The sequence below is a fragment of the Diceros bicornis genome, chromosome 20 (genome assembly GCF_020826845.1).
Source record: "Diceros bicornis minor isolate mBicDic1 chromosome 20, mDicBic1.mat.cur, whole genome shotgun sequence".
Classification (NCBI taxonomy): domain Eukaryota; kingdom Metazoa; phylum Chordata; class Mammalia; order Perissodactyla; family Rhinocerotidae; genus Diceros; species Diceros bicornis.
Genome location: NC_080759.1, coordinates 5,557,925 through 5,577,060, shown reverse-complemented (window position 1 = coordinate 5,577,060; position 19,136 = coordinate 5,557,925). Strand labels below are relative to the sequence as shown.

The 19,136-nt window shown below is 57.4% G+C and overlaps 1 protein-coding gene across 1 annotated transcript; it reads right to left on the bottom strand.

The window, feature by feature from the left end:
* Window positions 1-584: 584 nt before the first annotated feature.
* Window positions 585-16,050, bottom strand: MAP1S (microtubule associated protein 1S). The gene is made up of 7 exons (XM_058563699.1): window positions 15,916-16,050; window positions 14,811-14,912; window positions 13,302-13,384; window positions 12,391-12,531; window positions 9,530-11,852; window positions 2,312-2,547; window positions 585-1,455 (listed from the first exon to the last, which is right to left on the bottom strand). The coding sequence occupies exons 1-7, from the start codon at window positions 16,031-16,033 to the stop codon at window positions 1,300-1,302; spliced, it is 3,159 nt and encodes a 1,052-aa protein (XP_058419682.1). The 5' UTR covers window positions 16,034-16,050; the 3' UTR covers window positions 585-1,299.
* Window positions 16,051-19,136: the final 3,086 nt, after the last annotated feature.

Sequence of the window (19,136 nt, the reverse complement as noted above, 5' to 3'; positions counted from 1 at the left end):
GGCCAGAAGGCGGCTGTCTGCAGGAAGTAAGCCCCCCAGAACCCAACCACGCCAGCCCTGGTCTCACACTTCCGGCCACCAGAGCTGTGAGAAGTGTCTGTTGGTGAAGCTGCCTGGTCTGCGGTGTTCGGTCACGGCAGCCTGAGCTCACCGAGATGTCGTCTGGGACAGCCAGAGGGAGGAGCTACCCCGCAAAGCCCTGCAACGCCACACAGTGATTCCGGCCACTATCTCCAGGGAAGAGAGCAGGCTGCCGACCAGCCAAGGACATACGCTGGTGTGGGAGGGTCCTGGGGCTGCCGTCACAAAGTGCCACAAACTAGGGGCTTAAAACAACAGGAGTTTACTCTCTCACATTCCGGAGGCCGGTAGTCTGGGATCCAGGTGTGGGCAGGGCTGGCTCCCTCAGGAGGTCCCAGGGGAGGACCCTTCCTCGCCTCTCCCAGCTGTGGGGGCTCTGGTGTCCTTGGCTTGTGGCCGCATCACTCCAATCCCTGCCTCTGTCTCCACATGGCCCTCCCCTCTGTGTCTCCTCTTCTGTCTCTCGTAAGAACACTTGTCATCGGATTTAGAGCCCATCCAGATAATCTCAAAATCCTTCATTTAATTGCATCTGCAAAACCCCCTTTGCCACACTCAGTCACAGTCACAGGTGCCGGGGTCAGGACTGGGACACACGTGCTCTGGGGTTGCCATTCCGCCCAGTGCGGCTGGCGTCTCACCTAACATCACACGTGGGTGTCTCTGTCCATGCAGAGATCAGGAACAGGGTTCTTCAGGAAACTGGGGCTCCGGAACTGTGGGTTTCAGGGTCCTCTCTAAGAACTTTCTGTAGTGTCTCTCCTGCCACGAGCGCCGATTGTCTCCAGGAAGAAGGGGGCTCTGGAGCACAGAGCCTGGGGTTCCCATCTCCCCTTGGCCCCTGACTGGTTGGGTGGTGGGGGTCTGGCAGCTGTCCTCTGGGCGCCAGTGTCCCCATCTGTAAAACCACCCCTCGAGGTCGCAGTGCTAGGCTGCAGGGCTGCTATTAGTGGTTATCGCCGAGAAGCACCGCCTCCCCTGGGCCTGGGTTTTCCCAGCTGTGACATGGAGGCCAGAGCATGCCTGACCTGGGGGTTGCTGGGGATTCCATGGCCACTGGGACTGGGGGCCCACACGGTGGTAAGGACTGTCCCGGGTACCATCAAGCCCCCCACTGGCAGAGGAACAGGGGCCACAGGCAAGCAGAGCGTCTAGTTTATTTCTGACTTGGGGGAGTCTCAAGACGCGGCAGACCCGGCCCGGCGGTGTCAGGCGGGGCTAGAACTCCACCTTGCAGGCGGGGAAGGCCTCGTCCTGCATGGACACGGTGCTGTTGCTGCCCAGCACGGTGACGCCCAGCTCCTGGTGCCGTGCATGCGTCTCCTCGTACCACCGGTGCATCGCGCCCGAATCGAAGGTGGGGATCAGGGTCACCTGTGGGTGGGACAGAGGGACCAATGGTGAGGGGGCGCCCTCCTGGCCCAGCCCCACGGCACCCGAGGCCCCTCTCTGACCACGTTTGCTCCGCCTGTTAGCTCTCACCTGGACGTCTGAGCCGGCGGCCAGCCTACCCTGCAGCCCCTTCCCTTCCCTCAGCACCCAAAGAGCCCTCTCACAAGCCAAAGACCGGGCAGCTCTTCTGTGAACCCCTCTCCGTGCTTCCCACCAGCCTCCCCGCTGCCATCCCCCTCTTCGCCGGCCCAGGCCTCCCTCTGACACCTTGAACACGCCAAGCCTGCTCCCATCTCCAGGCCTCTCCCTCCCAGCGGCTCCACAAGTTGTGTGCGAGCAGCGGCCACAGGCCCCGGGCAAGGCTGGGGTCGGCCGCGCACACGCTGCATGGGCGGCTGGGTACCTGGAAGATCCTCCCTCTACCCAAACTCGCCTCACCCTCCAAGGCTCCATTTCAGTCTCAGGCTTCAAGTGATCCCAGCCCTCAGGTCACTTCTCAACTCTCTCAGCTGCACGGACACCGCACTCCCCGCCCAGTCCACCCTGACCATTCTATGGGGGCGACGGAGGTGATGGAGCCAGCCCCGCCCTGCATCCTCGCCCAGGGCAGCTGCAGACCGAGGAGGACGTGGACATGACAGGAACAGGGGCCTCCTGCGTTTGCCTTCATCCCCGTGTGGCCCTGGGGACGTGCCTCTTCTCTGAGCCCCACGCCCTCCGCCACGCGGGGAGGACGGCGCCCTCGACCCACGGGACCGTGTGGGTTCAACAGGAAGACTCTAGGAGGCACTGACCCCGCCCTGCGCCAAGACTGCCCGAGGCCCCAGAGGTCATGCACCTGGAGGTCACGGTCCCACTGCTGCTTGCCGGCCAGCAGCGCGTCCAGGACAGCCCGCATGCCCTCCTCCTTGCGCTGGTCCTGGCCGCTGATGACGTAGCAGAGTGCCCGCACCCGCCGGAAGAACTCCTCGTCCACCAGGCGGGCACTGCCCCCGCTGGGCAGGTAGGCCAGGTCTAGGTAGACGGGGGAGCCGGGTGGAGCTGCTGACCCACCTGGCCGGCTGCCGGGTGACCCTGTGAGCAAGGGAGGAGGAGTCAGTGTGGACTCCCAGGGCCGGGAAAGGGCCGAGACCCAGAGGCCAGAACGAGGCTCCCAGCTCCACCAGCACCTCTCTGAACAGCTCCCTCCTTGGCAGGAGTCCTAATCTCCCTGTTTTACGGCTGACAGGGGCAGATACTCGACGAACTCGGCAGACACCCTGACCGCCTCCTCAGTGCCTGGACCCTCCCTCGCCAGTCCCTGGAGACAGATATCCCCAAGACCAAAGGAGGGGACAATCAGAGAGGGCTTCCTGGAAGAGGGGGTTTTGGAGCTTGAGCCCTGGAAGCAGCCGGTGTCTGTAACACTCTGCTGCTTCTGCAGCATCCATCCATTCAATTACTCAAGGGATGTCTATCAAGCCATCCAGGGCACCAGGTCCTGGGGACATGGTAGTGACCAAGACAGACAAAAAACCCCCACCCCAAGGGTGACAGAGAGCCAGAGCTGGTGTGAGAGGGACAGAGTTACCAGAGGGAGACCTAGGATGGGGCGGCCTGGCCGCAGATGGGGCAGCTGCTCTCAGGGCCTCGTCCATGGCCCTGAACCCAGAGCTTGTGCAAGAGGGACGAAGCCGCCATCTGACCAGCTGACTGAGGACACTGCTGGGTCTGGACGCAGGAAGCCTGCCAGACGCTCAGCATCTGACAACCATAAACACTGCCCCGCTCAGGATGTGGGCCCCGCTCAGAGAGCGGCTGGGGCGTTTGCAGAAAGAACGCAAGCCCAGCTTTGGGCGAGTGGCACCCCACACTCAAAACCGGGGAGCATGGCGGCGAGGGTCCTGAGTGGAGCATCAGGGAGAGAAAGCCATGTTGGCCCCAGCAGGCGTGAGGGCGGCCGGAGCGGCAGAGGTGGAAGGGCAGAGAGAAGATATGGGGGCCGTGGGCAGGAGGACGGGGGCAGAGGAGGGCCGGTGAGCTACGGCGCACAGGCCACACTCGGCGAGCGCCTGCTTTGTAAGCACAGGTCGGCTGGCGCGGCCGTGCGCTCAGCAAGCCACCACTGGGCTACGACGGCAGGGCTGGGGACGGCACAGAGACCAGCCGGCCCGCAGAGCTGACACGTCTACCCCCAGCCCTTTGAGACAGGCTGCTGATGCCAGCACGGAGGGTCGGTTTATCTGAGGCACTGCGAGCAGCAGACCCCAAGTGGCCGAGACGGCGGCCTCTGGAAAGAGGCCAAATGCCCCAGCAGGCGGAGCCTCGGACGACCCCCAGCCTCCGGGTGCCAGCCCTGCCCGGGGGGCCACCCTCTCCCTGCCACTGTGCTGGGAACCCCTGACCTGCCAGAGGTCATGGCGGCCCATCAGCTGCCGCCCTTAGGACCCGCCCAAGGAAGACAAGAGGTGGCAGCTCAGATGGGCACTGAGGCCAGGAGAGGATCAAGAGGCCAGGGCAGCCAGGCCCCGAGGGGAGACACGCCAGAGATGGCCATCAGCTCCTGGAGGGCAGGACCACCCTGGGCACCGGGACAGGGCCCAGCCCAGGGTGAGCGCTCAGCAGACAGGAGCTCAAGTTACTGCTGTCATCACTCTCACTGCTCTCTCGCCAGCCCTCCCCCAGTAACCCTAGGCCTGCGCTGACCAACGCAGTGGGCAGTGAGCACCGCAACGTGGCACATGTGGCCGAAACGGCTCTGAGTGCGCTCCAGGCTCCCAAGACGTGCTGCAGAGAAGAGAAAGGGAACTATCTAGTCACTTCTTCTCTTGATCACACGTTGAAATACCATTTTCAGGTAGTATGCAGGAAAGAATTAACACAGCACGAAGATTCTGGGCGCGGGCACAGGAAGAGGCACCAGGCATCTGCCCCCATGCAGACAACAGCTGTGGGGCAGCCCCTCCCTGTGAGGGTGAAGTGAGTCACCTGGGATTTCAAGGATCGTGCATTTTTTTATCCTTCTTACACCCCCTCTTCATTTATTTCTTCTTCCCTGTTTGGGAGGCAGACATTTAGAGATTAGGACACTCACAAGCAGCTGCACACACAGGGGAGTTTAGAAAGCCACCACACGTGCCCCGGGCAAGCTGCAGGCTCAGAAAGACCAGAGAATGCCTCACATTTACACCGCAGACTGGTGGCCAGCACAGAGACAGCCCACTGTAATTCAACAAAAAAGCCACAGCAAACTCTGGGGAAAAGGGAAATTTGGATCTCCAGAGTTACCACGTTCTTAAATTCAAACATCCAGTTTTCAACAACTATAACAAAATCACAGGGCACCCAAAGAAACCAAGTATGTATGGCTCATTCAAAGGAAAAAAACTAAATCAACAGAAACCATCCCTGACAAGGACCAGATGGCACACTTACTAGACAAAGACTTTAAAAATGACTATCTGAAAGACACTCAAAAGAAGTAAAGGAAGACGTGGAGAAAGGCGAGAAAAGGATGCATGAACAAAATAAAAATATCAATAAGGAGACAGAAAACAAAAAAATAAATGAAAAATTTTGCAGCCAAAAAGTACAACAACTGAAATGAAAAATTCACTAGAGGGACTCAATTCAAGATTTGAACAGGCAGAAGAATCAGCAATCTTGATGGCAGGACAACGGAAACAGAGTCTGAGGAACAGGGAGAAAAACGATGGGAGCAAGTGAACAGAGTCTGCGGGGCCCATGGGACAGCACCGCAGGACCAATGCACACACCAGGGCAGTCTCAGGAGAGACGGCAGAAAGGTCATCTGAAGAGATAAAGGCCCAAAACTTCCCGCACTTGATGAACGACACGAATATAAACAACCAAGACGCTCGGCAAACTCCAAGTAGGATGAACGCAGAGACCACAGTGAAGGAGACACATTATATCAAATGCATTATAATCAAACTGTCGAAAAAGACAAAGAGAACTTTTTGAGAGAAAGTAGTGATAAAGGGGAAGTTTACAGCTATAAATGCTTATATGAAAAAGAATCTCTCAAAACAACAACCTAACATTATACCTTAAGCAAACAGAAGAAGAAGAACAAAAGTCAATTTAAAGCTAGCAGAAGAAAGGAAATAATAAAGATTAGAGCAGAAATTTTAAGAACAGAGAATAGAAAAACACAGAAGAAAATCATCAAAATCAAAAGTTGGTTCTTTGAAAAGATTAACAAAATTGACAAATCCTTAGCTAGACGGACTAAGAAACAAGAGAAGACAAACGAGGAAGATCAGAAATGAAAGTGGGACGTTACCACTGCTTCTACAGAAACAAGCAGTGTCATGAGAGCGCAATGAACAGCACACAAACAAACTGCATAACCTAGAAGAAATGTAAAGATTCCTAGAAACACAAAACCTACCAAGACTGAATCACAAAAAAATAGAAAATCTGAATAGATGTATAACTAGGTAAGGAGACTGGATCAGCAATTGAAAACCTTCTGGGCTTCAAGCAAACATTTAAAGAAGAACTAACATCAATCCTTCTCAAACTTTTCCAAAAAACTGAAGAGCAGGAAACACTCCCTAACTCATCTATGAGGCCAGCCTAACCCTAATACCAAGACCAGGCAAAGACACCACAAAACAAGAAAACTGAAGACCAATACCCGTTAGGAACACTGACGCAAAAATCCTCAACAAAATACTGGCAAACACACCGCGACCAAGCGGGATTTATTCCTGGGATGCAGGAATGGTTCAACACGTGAAAATCATCGTAACGCTCCACATTAACAGAACGAAGGAAAAAACCCCACATGATCATCTCAATCCACACAGAAAAGCACTTGACAAAACTCAACACTCTCTCATGACAAACCCACTCAACAAACGAGAAACAGAAGGAAACTACCTTAACATAATATGAACCACATATGAACAACCCACAGTGAACACCACACTCAGCGGTGAAAGACTGAAAGCTGCTCCTCTAAGAGCAGGAACAAGCCCAGGAGGCCTGCTCTCACCACTTCTACTCAACACAGCACCAGAAGTCCTAGCCAGAGCAATTAGGCAAGAAAAAGAAAGAAAAGGCATCCACACTGGAAAGGAAGAAGTAAAGTTATCTCTGTTCACAGGTGACACTTATATGTCTTATATGTAGAAAACCCTAAAGATTCCACACACAAAAAAGAAACCTGTTAAAACCAATAGATGAATTCAGCAAAGTAGCTGGATACAAAATCAACACACAAAAATCAGCTGCGTTTCTATACACCACAATGAACAATTCAAAAGAGAAATTAAGAAAACAATCCCATTTACAATAGCATTAAAAAGAATAAAATATTTAAGAATTAACAAAGGAGGTAAAATATTTGTATGTGAAAACTACAAAACATTGCTGAAAGAAATTAAAGATGACACAAATTAATGGCGAGACACCCCACATTCGTGCATTTAGACTGCATACTGTCATGTCAACACCATACAAAGCGAGCTACAGATCAAATGCAATCCCTGTCAAAAGCCCAATCATGTTTTTTTGCAGACATAGAAAAATACATTTCAAAATTCATATGGAATCTCAAGGGACCCCGAATAGCCAAGACAATCTTGAAAAAGAAGAACAAAGTTGGAGGACTCACATTTCCTGATTTCTAAGCTTACTGCAAAGCGACAGTAATCGAGACAGTGTGGTCCTGGCATAAGGACAGACATACAGACCAACGGGACAGAACGGCGAGCCTGGAAACAAACCCTCCTGAATACGGTCAAATAAGTTTTGACAGGGGTGCCAGACCATTCCATGGGGAAAGCACAGTCTTTTCAGCAAATGTGCTGGGAAAACCGGATCTCCACACACAGAATGACGAAGTTGGACCAACACCTTATACCATATACACAAATTAACTCAACATGGATCAAAGACCTCAAGCTAAAACTATAACTATATAACCATAACTAAAACTGTACAACTCAGAAGAAAACAGAGGAAAAGCTTCATAACATTAGATTTGGCAATGACTTCTTGGCTATGATACCAAAAGCACAGTCAACAAAAGAAAAAATATATAAATAGGACTTTGTCAAAATTAAAAACATTTGTGTATCAGACACAATCAACAAACTGAAAAGGTCCTGTTCCCATGAAACATGAGAAAATATTTGCAAATCATAAATCTGATAAGGGATTAATATCCAGAATATAAACAGAACTCCTAAAACTCAACAAGAAAAAACAAGCTGATTCAAAAATGGGCAAAGGACTTGAACCGACATTTCTCCAAAGAGATACAGAGGGCAGACAGGCACGGGAGAAGACGCTCCACATCACTAGTCACCAGGGCAATGCAGATCAACACACAAGGAGATGCCAGCTCACACCACTGGGAGGGCTATAACCAAAAAAAACAGAGAATAACAAGTGCTGACGAGGACGTGGAGAAACTGGAGCCCTCGTGCACTAGCGGTGAGAATGTCAACTGGGGCAGCCACTGTAGAAATCAGTCTGGCAGTTTCCCAGAAAGTTAAACACAGAAGGACCACATGATGCAGCAGCTCCACTTCTGGGTGTATAGTCCGGAAAAACGGAAGCAGGGACTCAAAAGAGGTGCTTGTACCTGGCACGCGCACAATCACCAAAAGACGGAAGCAACGCAAGTGCCCGTCAACGGATGATGGATAAACAGAGTGTGGCCCATACACACGACAGAAAATCACTCAGCCTTAGAAAGGAAGGGAATTCTGACACCTGCTACAACGTGGATGAACCATGAGCACATTATACTGCGTGAAAGAAACCAGTCACAAAAGGACGGATACTGTGTGATCCCACTTACACAAGGGCCCTAGAGGGGTCCGATCCACAGACAGAAAGTAGAATGGGGGCGCCAGGGGCTGGGGGAGGGGGAGGGCAGTTAGTGTTAATGGGACAGAGTTTCAATGAAAGGAGTCCTAGAGATGGACGGTGGTGATGGCTGCACGACAACGTGAATGTACTTAATGACACTGAAACATGCGCTTAAAAATGGCTAAGGTGAGAGGCCGGCCCCATGGCTTAGCGGTTAAGTGCACGTGCTCCGATGCTGGTGGCCTGGGTTCGGATCCCGGGTGTGCACCGACGCACCGCTTCTCCGGCCATGCTGAGGCCGCCTCCCACACACAGCAACTACAAGGACGTGCAGCTATGACATACAACTATCTACTGGGGCTTTGGGGGAAAAAAAATTATAAAAAAAAATAGCTAAGGTGGTAAATTTTATGTTACATATATTTTATCACAATTTTTAAAAACTGGAAAAAAATAGCACGCAGGTCTGACACTGCTACCCTTAGAAAGCTGACACTTGGGCCCTTGGCTGGCGTCTGGGAACTCAGATTTCAGAAGGGTTCCCACCATCCCGGAAATGATTGGGGTGGCTCACAGTGCCTACACTGTTCCTACAGCAGCGCAGCATATGTTGAACACCTGCTCTCCGCTCCAGGGAGTCTAGAAATCTGGGACATGCCAGGCACCCACATGACCAGCCCCGACCAACACCCTGGGCACTGAGCCTCTAAGGAGCTTCACTGGCAGACACTTCACACGTGTCCTCACAGCTTGTTGATCAGGGAATATGCACGTGGTGTGTGACTCCACTGGGAGAAGACTCTAGAAGCTTGTGCCTGGTCTCCCTGGCACATCCCCTGTGTCCTCTCATTCTAATACATCTCAGCCACGAGCAAACTAGAGCCTGAGTTCTCCTCACCAACCGTGAACCTAGGGGTGGGTCTTGGGAACCTCAACACAAACAGGTTAAATAAAATGTACTGTTAAAATTTATTTCACCTACTTTTGTTTAACGTGGCTACTAGAAAATTCACAATCACGCATGTGTCCATGTTATGTTTCCATTGACAGCACTGCTAGAGCACCTCAGAATTGGAACTGCTCAAACAGTGAAGCCAGACCCTTAGTTTTACAGGAGAAACTGAGGTCCAGAGGGGGTGGCAGGTGTGGCTGAGGCCACAGAGCAAGTAGAGAACAGGAGGACTTAGGCTGGTAACCCAATGCAGGACTCCAGCCCCCAGGTACTTACCAGATGGGCCCCGAGTGGTGGTCTTGGGGACTGAGGACTTTCTGGACAGGGGTCCCCGACCTCCCTTGTCACCGGGCTCGCTCCGGGCACTGAGTGGCCGACTGGCCCGGTCCCCAGTGGCCAGCCCCCTGGTTTTGGCAGTGATCAGTGGAGTGGCTTTCGGGGTGGCAATGCCAGGGGTGGGGCGGGCCAGGGACTTCGGGGTACGGCCGAGGCCTGGCGGCAGCACCTCAGGATCCACCATGCAGATGCTGGGCGGGGTGGGCAGCGGTGGGGGGAATTGAAGGGGGTCGGGCAACGGGTCACGGCGAGGGCCCCCAAAGCCCTCCGTGTCCTCGTCAGAGACGGCAGTGCCGGGGGTGGCAGGTAGGGGGTCCGAGTCCGACAGGGTGGGCAGGGACTCGCTGACGGACGTGGGAGGCGTCTCCTCGGCCCCCGGAGCGCCGGCCCGCTCCTGGGACCGGGTGCTGCTGCCATCGGAGCTGCCGGGGGACGCGGGTGCCGGCACCACGGGCACGGCCTTGCGGTGCTCAAACTCGCAGGGCGACACCAGGCACAGGTCCACGTCGTGCGGGGAGGCCGAGCGCCGCGCCCGCGGGCCTCGAAGTGGGAGGCTCAGCCCGGCCTCGCCCGCGGCGGCGGCGGCCGGCGGGGGCAGCACCTGCTCGAAGGAGACGGACAGGGACTCATCCACCTCCGTGGAGTGCGGGGAGCCCAGCTCGGCGGGCAGCGAGGGCGTGGTCAACGTGGGCGAGGCGTCCGGTCCCGCCTCCCCGGCCCTCAGCGGGCTCAGGGACAGCCGCCCGCCGCCCTCGGTGGGGCCCTGGGGGACTCCGGGGGGCGAGGGCGTGCCCCGCCCGGGCGTGCTGGCGGCCAGCAGCAGCTCCAGCGTCTTCCCCACGCTGCCACCGTCCTCCCCAGCCAGGCGCAGCCGCAGCTCCAGGCTGCTCTCCGGGCTGGGCGGGGCGGCGGGGGAGCTGCAGGCTTCTGTCGGGGGGCTCGCCTCTCCGCCCCGGAAGCTGGGGGGGCTGCCAGGCCCGTTCTCCGCTAGTGGGACTCCCGGGTGGGGGGTGCTGGGTGCTCTGCGGGACTTGGGGGCCACCTGAGCACCTGCCTTCTTGACACCGACCACGGCAGAGGCTGCCCGGCGGACCTCCCGGGACTGGGTCCGCGGGGTACTCAGCCTGGGGTCCTTCTTCAACTCCCGGGGGGGCCTAGCTTCCTTTTCAGCCCTGCAAGCAGCCTCAGCCCGTGGCGGCTCCTTCCGGGCCACCCCGGGGCGCTCCTGGGCAGGCCTGGCGGGCGTCGTCGTCCGGCCCTCTCTTCTCAAGCTGTCCCGGGAGCCCACGCTCTCCTTGCTCTCGGCTCGCCGAGGCCCCGCCAGGTCCTGGGGGGTCACCACCGGCTCCCGCAAGAAGCCCAAGTGCTGCAGGCGGACCAGGCCGTCCAGGAGGCGGGCGGGCGGCGTGCAGCCAGGGAACAGCACGCGCACCACCTTCTCCGCGGGACCCGCAGGATGCCACACCAGCAGAGCGCACACGGAGGCCAGCGTGTGGTCGGCCCCAGCCGAGGGCGGGTGCAGCACGTACATGTCCAGCCGGCCTACGCCCATCTTCTGGAAGAGCACGGTGGGCTCAGCTGGCAGCGGCCCGCGGCTCAGGGGCAGGGGCGTGATGCCCAGCCGGGCGAGGAGGCTCAGGGCCAGCTCCGCCTCATCCTCTCCGCGCACCAGACGCGAGGCAGCCGCCCGGGCGTTGAGGAAGACGACCCCTAGATTGGGAGAGATGAGCCTGCGCAGCCTATCATCCCCGGAGCCTCCTCCGGCCGCCACCTCCTCACGCTCCGCCAGCTTGCGCCGCAGCAGACTGTTGAAGCCGGGGAGGCTGTCAGCGCCTGCGTGGGTCACCAGCACGGCGTCCACCCGGTCCAGGTGCCGCACCAGCTTCCAAAAGCTCGACTTGGGGTTCGAGCCGCCATTGACCAGCACGGTGAAGCCGTTGACGGCAAAGAAGGCGGCATCCCCAAGGCCTCCGGGGAAGATGTAGCAGCAGGGCCGGGCGAGCCTGAGGAAGCCCACAGAGGCCGGCGGCTCCAGCAGCTCAAAGGGGGATGGCGGCTCCAGCACCTCGGCCACGTACTCGAGAAACTCGCGCAGGCCCTCAGAAGCCGGCCGCCGTGCCGGGGGGTTCAGCTGCAGCTGGAGCAGGCCCTGGAGGCCAGGCACATCGGGGGCCAGCTGTGCCCAGTCGCCAAAGGTCGGGCAGGCGATGGTGAGCCTGGGCAGGGCTGCGGGGGGTGCTGCAGAGGCCAGGAGATCCAGGATCTGCAGAGGTGGGGACGGTGGACGGGCCACCTGGAGTCAGGCAGCACCCAGCCTCTTGGGAGAATGGTGAGGGTGCCCCGTCTTGCCTCGTGGGGCTGGGAGGGTCCCTCACTCGCCCTTGTCACCCTCAGCACAAAGGGTCCCTCAGCCCGCCCTCCCCATAGCCCACAAGGGCCGACGGTCCTGCCTCATCACCTGTCCCTCTTCCTACCATCGTTACGTCACTCACTACAATGTGAAAACGTGCTCTGCCAGATTTCTCCTCATTTGCCCCACCCAGACTAAGGGCACTCCAGAAGGGACCCCGTCCAGCTCCGGCCCAGTTGGGACCTGGAATCTGGGGTGCCACCTGAGGCCTCTGAGACATCTGCTGCTCCACAGGCCCAGCCTGGAACTACACACTGTAGAGGGCGAGGGGATGGGGCCCTGACAGCACCACCACTCCACAGGGAAGGAGGGGAGGGGCCCAGGGGGATGGCAGGTCGCCAGGGCCACACAGCCTGACGGGGATGACCAGGATGGAGACGTGGCGGCTTACTTCTTTGTCCCCCAGGACCTGGAGGAAGTGGCAGGCCGAGAAGCCCCCTGTCTGGAGCAGCAGCTCCCCTGTCCCCTCCAGACAGGGCCCAGCCAGCACCAGCAGCTTATGCGGGGCAGGGTCCAGCAGAAGGTCCCGGAGCTGAGGGAGGAGAGAATGTTGAAGGCCCTATTCTGTGCAGTGACATAGCCACCATCCCTCTGGGATGGCCCCCAGCCCCAAATCTACGTCTAACCACCCCACTCCTGTCCCCAGCCCATCGCCGGGCCAGAGAAGCTGGGAGGGTACCCTCTGGGCCCTGCTCCCCCCACCCGCCCCATCCCCCCTGCCAAACTCCTGCTTATCCTACAAAGCCCGGCTCCAGTGCCCCCTCCTCCTGGAAGCCCTCTTTTCTGGGCTCCCTCAAGCCCTCCTCTCCCTCTGGCCCAGCCCCAATGCCATGGGGAAGATGTTATCTGTCTGGCTCTGTCTCCCTCAGAGCCCCTTGAGGGAGCAAAAAGGAGCATTTTTGATCAGAGGAATCAACCTCCACAAGGGTCTCTAGAGGGGTACCCCAAGGCTCTAGCTTGTTCATCTTTCTCAGTGGCAACTGGGAGAAGGGTACAGAGGTCCACAAGCTGGAAGGATTATGAAGTCAATTCAGACAAGTACTGGGGCCCAGCCAGAGGAAAGGCACTCGATGCAAACATCGGTCAGTCCTGCCTTCCCCCTCCAGACCTTCCCTAGCCCATTCCTTCCTCCCAAACTCCAGCCTTTCCCGAGCCCATCCACTCTCATCATCACTCCTGAGGAGGGAATAAGTGGAGACTTCCTGAGGGAGAAGGTGCTGCTGCTGGGTGTTGAGAAGAGGATTTTAGGCAGCACAAAGTCAGGGACACAGGCGGTGACGACGGGGGCTGCCCCTTCCCTACCTCGTCACACAGCGACTTGTCTGACGGGTTCAGGAGGACCAGGGTCTCCAGGGCGTCTCCACGGTGGTGCAGGCTCCGCTGGCCTTGGGGGGGAATCCGGCCCTGTGAGCTTGGGGTCAGGCTATCTCGGGTCAAACCCTGCCTCCTTGAGTGACCCCAGGCAGCCACAAGCCCCTCCAAGGCTCCATTTCCCGGGGAACCCCGGCCAGGGGGTTATCTGGGGATCAACAGGCACATGGCAGAGCTACAGGCCAGGATGAGGCAAGAACAGGAAACCCGCCTTGGCAGGCCACACGCTGGACACAGCAGTGACACCAAGGCCTCCACTGCTTGCAGCTATCAGCCCCGTGGGGGAGGCCATCGCCACCCCCATTTTATAGGCGAGGAGCCTGGGCCCAAGCAGGGCCAATGAGGGCACACCAGGAAGAGAGCACAGCCCTGAGGCAGGCCGGAGCCCAGCGTGTCTGAGGATGAGGAGGTGGCGGTGGGGGTGGAACGGGGGCGGCATGAGGGAGCCGAGCGCGGAGAGGCCTCACGGACCCCGGAGAGGCGAGTGGGGTTGATTCTGGGACCCGAACCCTGGGCTGGCCCCAGAGCCCAGACGTGTTTCACATACGGAGCAGCAGGCCCTGGGGCTAGAGGCAAGGACCTCCCGGGCTGACAGCCTTCATCAGTTTATACACACATCTCGTCACAGGCAGACACTGCCCCTCACAGGTGGGGAAACCAAAACATGGAGGGGGCAGTGACCGCCAAGGTGACACGGAGCAAATGGGATTTCCAGCCCCCCATCCTGTGAGGGCTCAGGAAGCCACCCAGAACCACTGGGACAATGAGGTGACGGACACTTCCTTCCCCTCCTGCAGCAGCAGGGAGGTGACTCAACAGGCTGGCCAAGGCAGGAGGTGGGGGCTGCAGCCGACACGGGGCTCTCTTCACCCGGCTCACCCCAGAATCCCTAGGGAGCCATGGGCCACGTGCAGCTGGCCCAGGCACCCTCAACCCTCCTCGACCTTGCTCCTTTCTCAGCTTCCCATCTATTCGAGCACCTACTGTGCACTGGCCCTGTGCAGGGGTCACAGCCACGAACCAGACATGGTCCCTGCCACACGGGGCACACACCCCACCCCCAGGCCCCTCAGCAGCCTCTCACTTTCCAAATGTCCTGTTCCTGTGTCTGAGCCCTCCCTCCACCCGCTGCATCAGCCCCAGCTGCTTCTCATCCAAAAAGCCCCCCTCCTCAGTGGTCTCCCTGACCCCCAAACCTCATCTGCCTCATCTGTAAAATGGGGACAAAACCACAAGCTCCTGCGCTTGTGGGCTGTTGTGGACTGAGGAGGTGGGCGCTGGGTCAGGGCCCGCCCCTGCTCCGCATTCGGCAGAGCTCAGCTGTACGATTCCCGCTGTTGTTTACAGCCGTGGCCAACCCCCGGCCCGGCACAGGCAGAACACCTGCTCAGTGATGAGTGTAAGTGGAGCAGCAGGGGCACGCGGGGTGCCCAGCCTCACCTTTCACGATGCTGGAGAAGGTAGCAGAGTGCCGGGACACGAAGACCTTGAGCTGCTCCTCAAGGCTGCAGACGCCAGGGTCAACGTCCCAGGACCGGATGCCTGGAGGAGCGGGGCAGGAAATCAGCTGGGCTCCCCAGCTCCCAGAATGTTTCAATGACTGGCACCTGGCAGGTGGGGTCCACCCCAGCCCGAGACAGCCTGGAGACTCAGAACTGCCCAAGTGCTGGTGATCTCACTGTTGTCTGCATGCAGGAACCCGAAGCGTACGCCGGCGCTTTACAGAGAAGACTCAGGACGGCAGCAAGAAAGCCCCGGCTCCTGACGGTCAGCTTGTCCCCTCCACCCCACCACTGGCCTCACTGCTCCTCCAGCCCCCTCCGTTCCTTTGCACCAGCTGTTCCCACCGCCAGGAGGCCCTTCCCCCAGACCCCCTTCAGGTGCCGAGACCGGCCTCCACTCAGTCCGTTGCATCCTTCCGCGCATTCCTGCACCACGCGAGCTTAAAACTTGTGGCATCTCCTCACTCGCGCTGGGTCCACCGCCCGCCTGGGTCCCCACCCTAGCCCTATGCCCTGCGGGGCAACATCCCCCAAGCAGGTGAACCGAAGGTGTGCTGCCACCAGGTGATTTTACAGGCGCTGGACCGCAGGCCCCGCCCATCTGCGACGGGGGACGAAGGCTCTCCGCCCGCGGTGCGCGTGCCCCACGCCCGCCAGGCCCACCGCGCCTGGCCGCTGCAGGTGGACCTCGCAAGTGCACCTGTGACTCACCACCTCGGGCGCCAGATCCCCGGGCAGGCCGCGCCCGCCCACACCCGATTAGCCGCTCCTCCAGAGGAACGGAAAGTGGGCCCCGGGGCTGCAGGCCGGCCTCCCCAGCCCTGCTCCTCCCTCCCGCAGGTCCAGGCTGCCAGAACCCGAGGATTTCGAGGCGACCCCCGCCTTCCCGCGGCGGGCCCGGCGGGCGGGAAGCGGAGGCGTCGCCCGTGTTGCCCTAGCGCGCGGGTCCCAAAGCCGGGCCCGGGGCCCTCCCCGGCCGGCCGCCAGTGGAGCCGAGCAGCCCGCCCGAGCCCCCCCCCGGCCCCGGCCCCGGCCGGCCCGACCTCGCTCGAGCTCCTCCAGCACGTAGGCCAGCAGCCCCGGGCACCCGCACTCGCCGCCCACCACCAGCAGCAGCGAGCTCGGGGGCCCCGCCACCCCGCGACCCACAGCCGCCGCCATCTTCGCGCGCCGAGCACCGCCCGCGGGCCCCGCCCCTTAAAGGGCCGGACCGGAAGGGCTGAGGACCCCGCCCGGAAGCCCCTCCTCGCCCTCCTCTGCCCCCTGCCGGCTCCTGTGAGCTCTTGGGAACTGGGGACGCGGGCGCCGAAGCGATTGGGGGACTGTTGAGTCTCTGCTTTGGGCCCCTCTTCCAAATGACCATTCATTCCTTCAACAAGCTTGACCGCACGCCTACCACGAGCCAATCACAATCCCTGCCCACATCCATCACAGTGGGGCAATCAGAGCCAGGCCCAGGTGCTCCCAGCCCCCTAGGTCAGGGCTTGAACAGAGAAAAGAAAGGTATCTTGCAGCTAGGGGTTTGAGGGATGTGTAGGAGTTTGCCAGGTGTGGGTGGTGGGGCAAGAGTGTGTGAGGCAGAAGTTAGAGCACGTGCAAAATTTTACAGATAGGAAAGTACATGTGTGTTTGGGACACATCCTGGAGCACTCTGGGCCTAGAGCAAGGCAACACACTTATTGTGCACCTACTGTGTGCCAGGCATTTTACTCCATTAGCTCATTGAATACATGCACAAACCTATGAAGTAGGCACTGTTATTACAGTCATTTCAAAGGAATGGAGATGAAACTAAGGTTTGATGAGATGAAGTCACCAGGCCCACAAGTGGTAGAGCAGAGATTCAAACCCATGAAACTGAGAACAAAGTAGTTAAAAAATCTTCCCTGGGCTAGAAGAAAAGAAAAAAAATTTGAGATAAGCTTTGCTAACTACAGCTGTGCATACTCAGCATAATCAACTGTTGTTCAAAACCATCCAGGTCTTTCTGTGCCTCCTTAGTATCTGAGTGAGCTGTCTTTCCCAGACAAAGTCCAGAGTCAAGAAGAAAATGGAGGTTTAGCCTCGCAAGGCCCAACGCAGGCCAAGGATGAACAGTAGCCGGAGAAGTCCAGATGGTCAAGGAAAAAAGAGACTCAGTCTTCAAGAACAAACCCAGTCTGAAGATGCCAGCCAGCAAGGCATACACTCCCTCCCTCCCTAAAACCCCAGCACGTGCTCCTTCTCCCCCACCTACAACCCCAGATACAAACTCCTACCTTTTTCCCTTTGAGGAGGTGAACTTGAGTTTTAACTCCCATCTCCTCTCCTATCTCCTCATCTGGCTGCCTTTTGATAATAAAATTCTTTCCCTGCCACAAGCCTGATGTTTGGGTTAATTGGCCTTCCTGTACATCAGGTAACGAACCTGTGTTTGTAGTCAACAACACCCAGGTGGGTCTGATTTCAGATCCAGCCTGTGGCAGGGACTGACTGCCTGGCCCACATGGGTACCCTTCCCTCCGCAAACAATCTCATCCAGCCCTTTTACCCATGGCACCCACTACTTGAAAAATCATGTTGCATCAAACTTTTTGACAGTTGCCCATGCCCAAGAAGGACTGGGCTGTCTCCCATGAGAGTGAGCTCCCCGTCTCTGGAGGTATACAAAGGAAATCAAGACAGAAATGAAAAGGTCTGAAGAAAGATCAGCCTCCCCTACTCTTCATTATCTGGTTTGTTCAAGCCCAGCTTCCTCCCTGGTCACTGTGTAACAGTCGCTGGCCACGTGCTGTCTAAGGCTCCGGCTCTCCACTTCCGCTCTTTCTTTGGCACTGGCATCCTTCCTCTACCCTGGCCCCTCCCCCTTGGCTCCCTTCCCTGTGTCCTGGCTGCCTATGATCTCATCTATCCCTGCTCTGAGCAGTAATGACAGGGGCTCATTCTCCCCCACCAGGATGGGAGCTTGTTGAAGGCCAGACCCAGCTGAGGCCTCTCTGGGGCCCTGGCCTTTTGCAGGACAAGGCTGGGCATCTGGGAAGTGCATGATAAAGACTCCTAGAATGGGGGTGGAAAGCTCATTTGTCCACTATTCATTCATTCATTTATTCCTTCATGTGTATTTAATGATTGGGTTGGGACTTGAACCCAGGACCTTCCGAATGAAGTCCATGATCTTCCTCTGCCCAAAGCTGTGAGTTATGATTGTTGGTATTCATTCCAGTTGGTCTTATAGGGCCCTGGGGTGTCAAGATGTGTCTCCACCAGGAGGTCCGATTGGGGAGAAGGGTCCCTACTTAGGCTTCTGGGGGCCAATGTTCTGAGCGTTCTGGAGGCCTGAGGCTTTCCTGTCCCATAGTGTCCCCCAGGCTGGGGTCCCTGGTGTGGGGAGTGTGGAGAGCATCTCCCCAGAGATGAAGAAGATCTAGAGACCATTTCTGAAATCCCAGGCACCAGACTCAGGTCGCTGCCCTCCGGCCTTTGTCCACACCCAACTCCATGCCTGTTTCAAGGGTGACAGTCCCCAGAGGGGTCAGGCAATGGCATTTGTGGAGAAAATGGAACCCTCGGCCTTCAGGACTGCCAAATGCTCTCATCGTCTTTCCCTGGTAATTATTTTCTCTTTTCAATGTTTTTGTTGAGGTTTGACATGGGCATGGTCAAGTTCACAAACGTCAGGTGTGAAGGTTGATGAGGGTGATGACCCTCGGGTCAGGATCTAGGACATTCCTAGCCCCTCGCAGTTCTTGGACCCTCCAGTTGAGTCTCCCCTCCCGCAAGGCAACCACCACCCTGACCTCTGTCACTACAGGCGAGTTTTTGTCTGGTTTTGAACTTCATATAAATGGGATCACACAGGTGTCCACTCCCACATCTCGCTTCTCTTGCTTCTCGTGTTGTGGTCAAGGGCAGACGTTTGCTCCTCTTCATGGCTGTGTAGTATTCCTGGGTACCACTTCTTCTTTTTATATTGTGGTAAAATACGTATAATATGTAACATCATTTTAACCATTTCAAAGTGTATGTCAGTGACATTTAGTACATTCACAACGCCGTGCAGCCCCCTCACTAATATCTAGTTCCAGAACACTTCCATCCCCTTAAAAGGAGACCCCATGCCCATGAGCAGTCACTCCCCATCCTCCCTCCCTCCAGCCCCTGGCAGCCACTAATCTATTTTCTGTCCCTGTGGATTTGCCTGTTCCAGACATTCCATACACTATGTGGCCATTTCTGTCTGGCTTCCTCCACTCAGCATAACGTGTTCCAGGCTCGTCCACGTTGT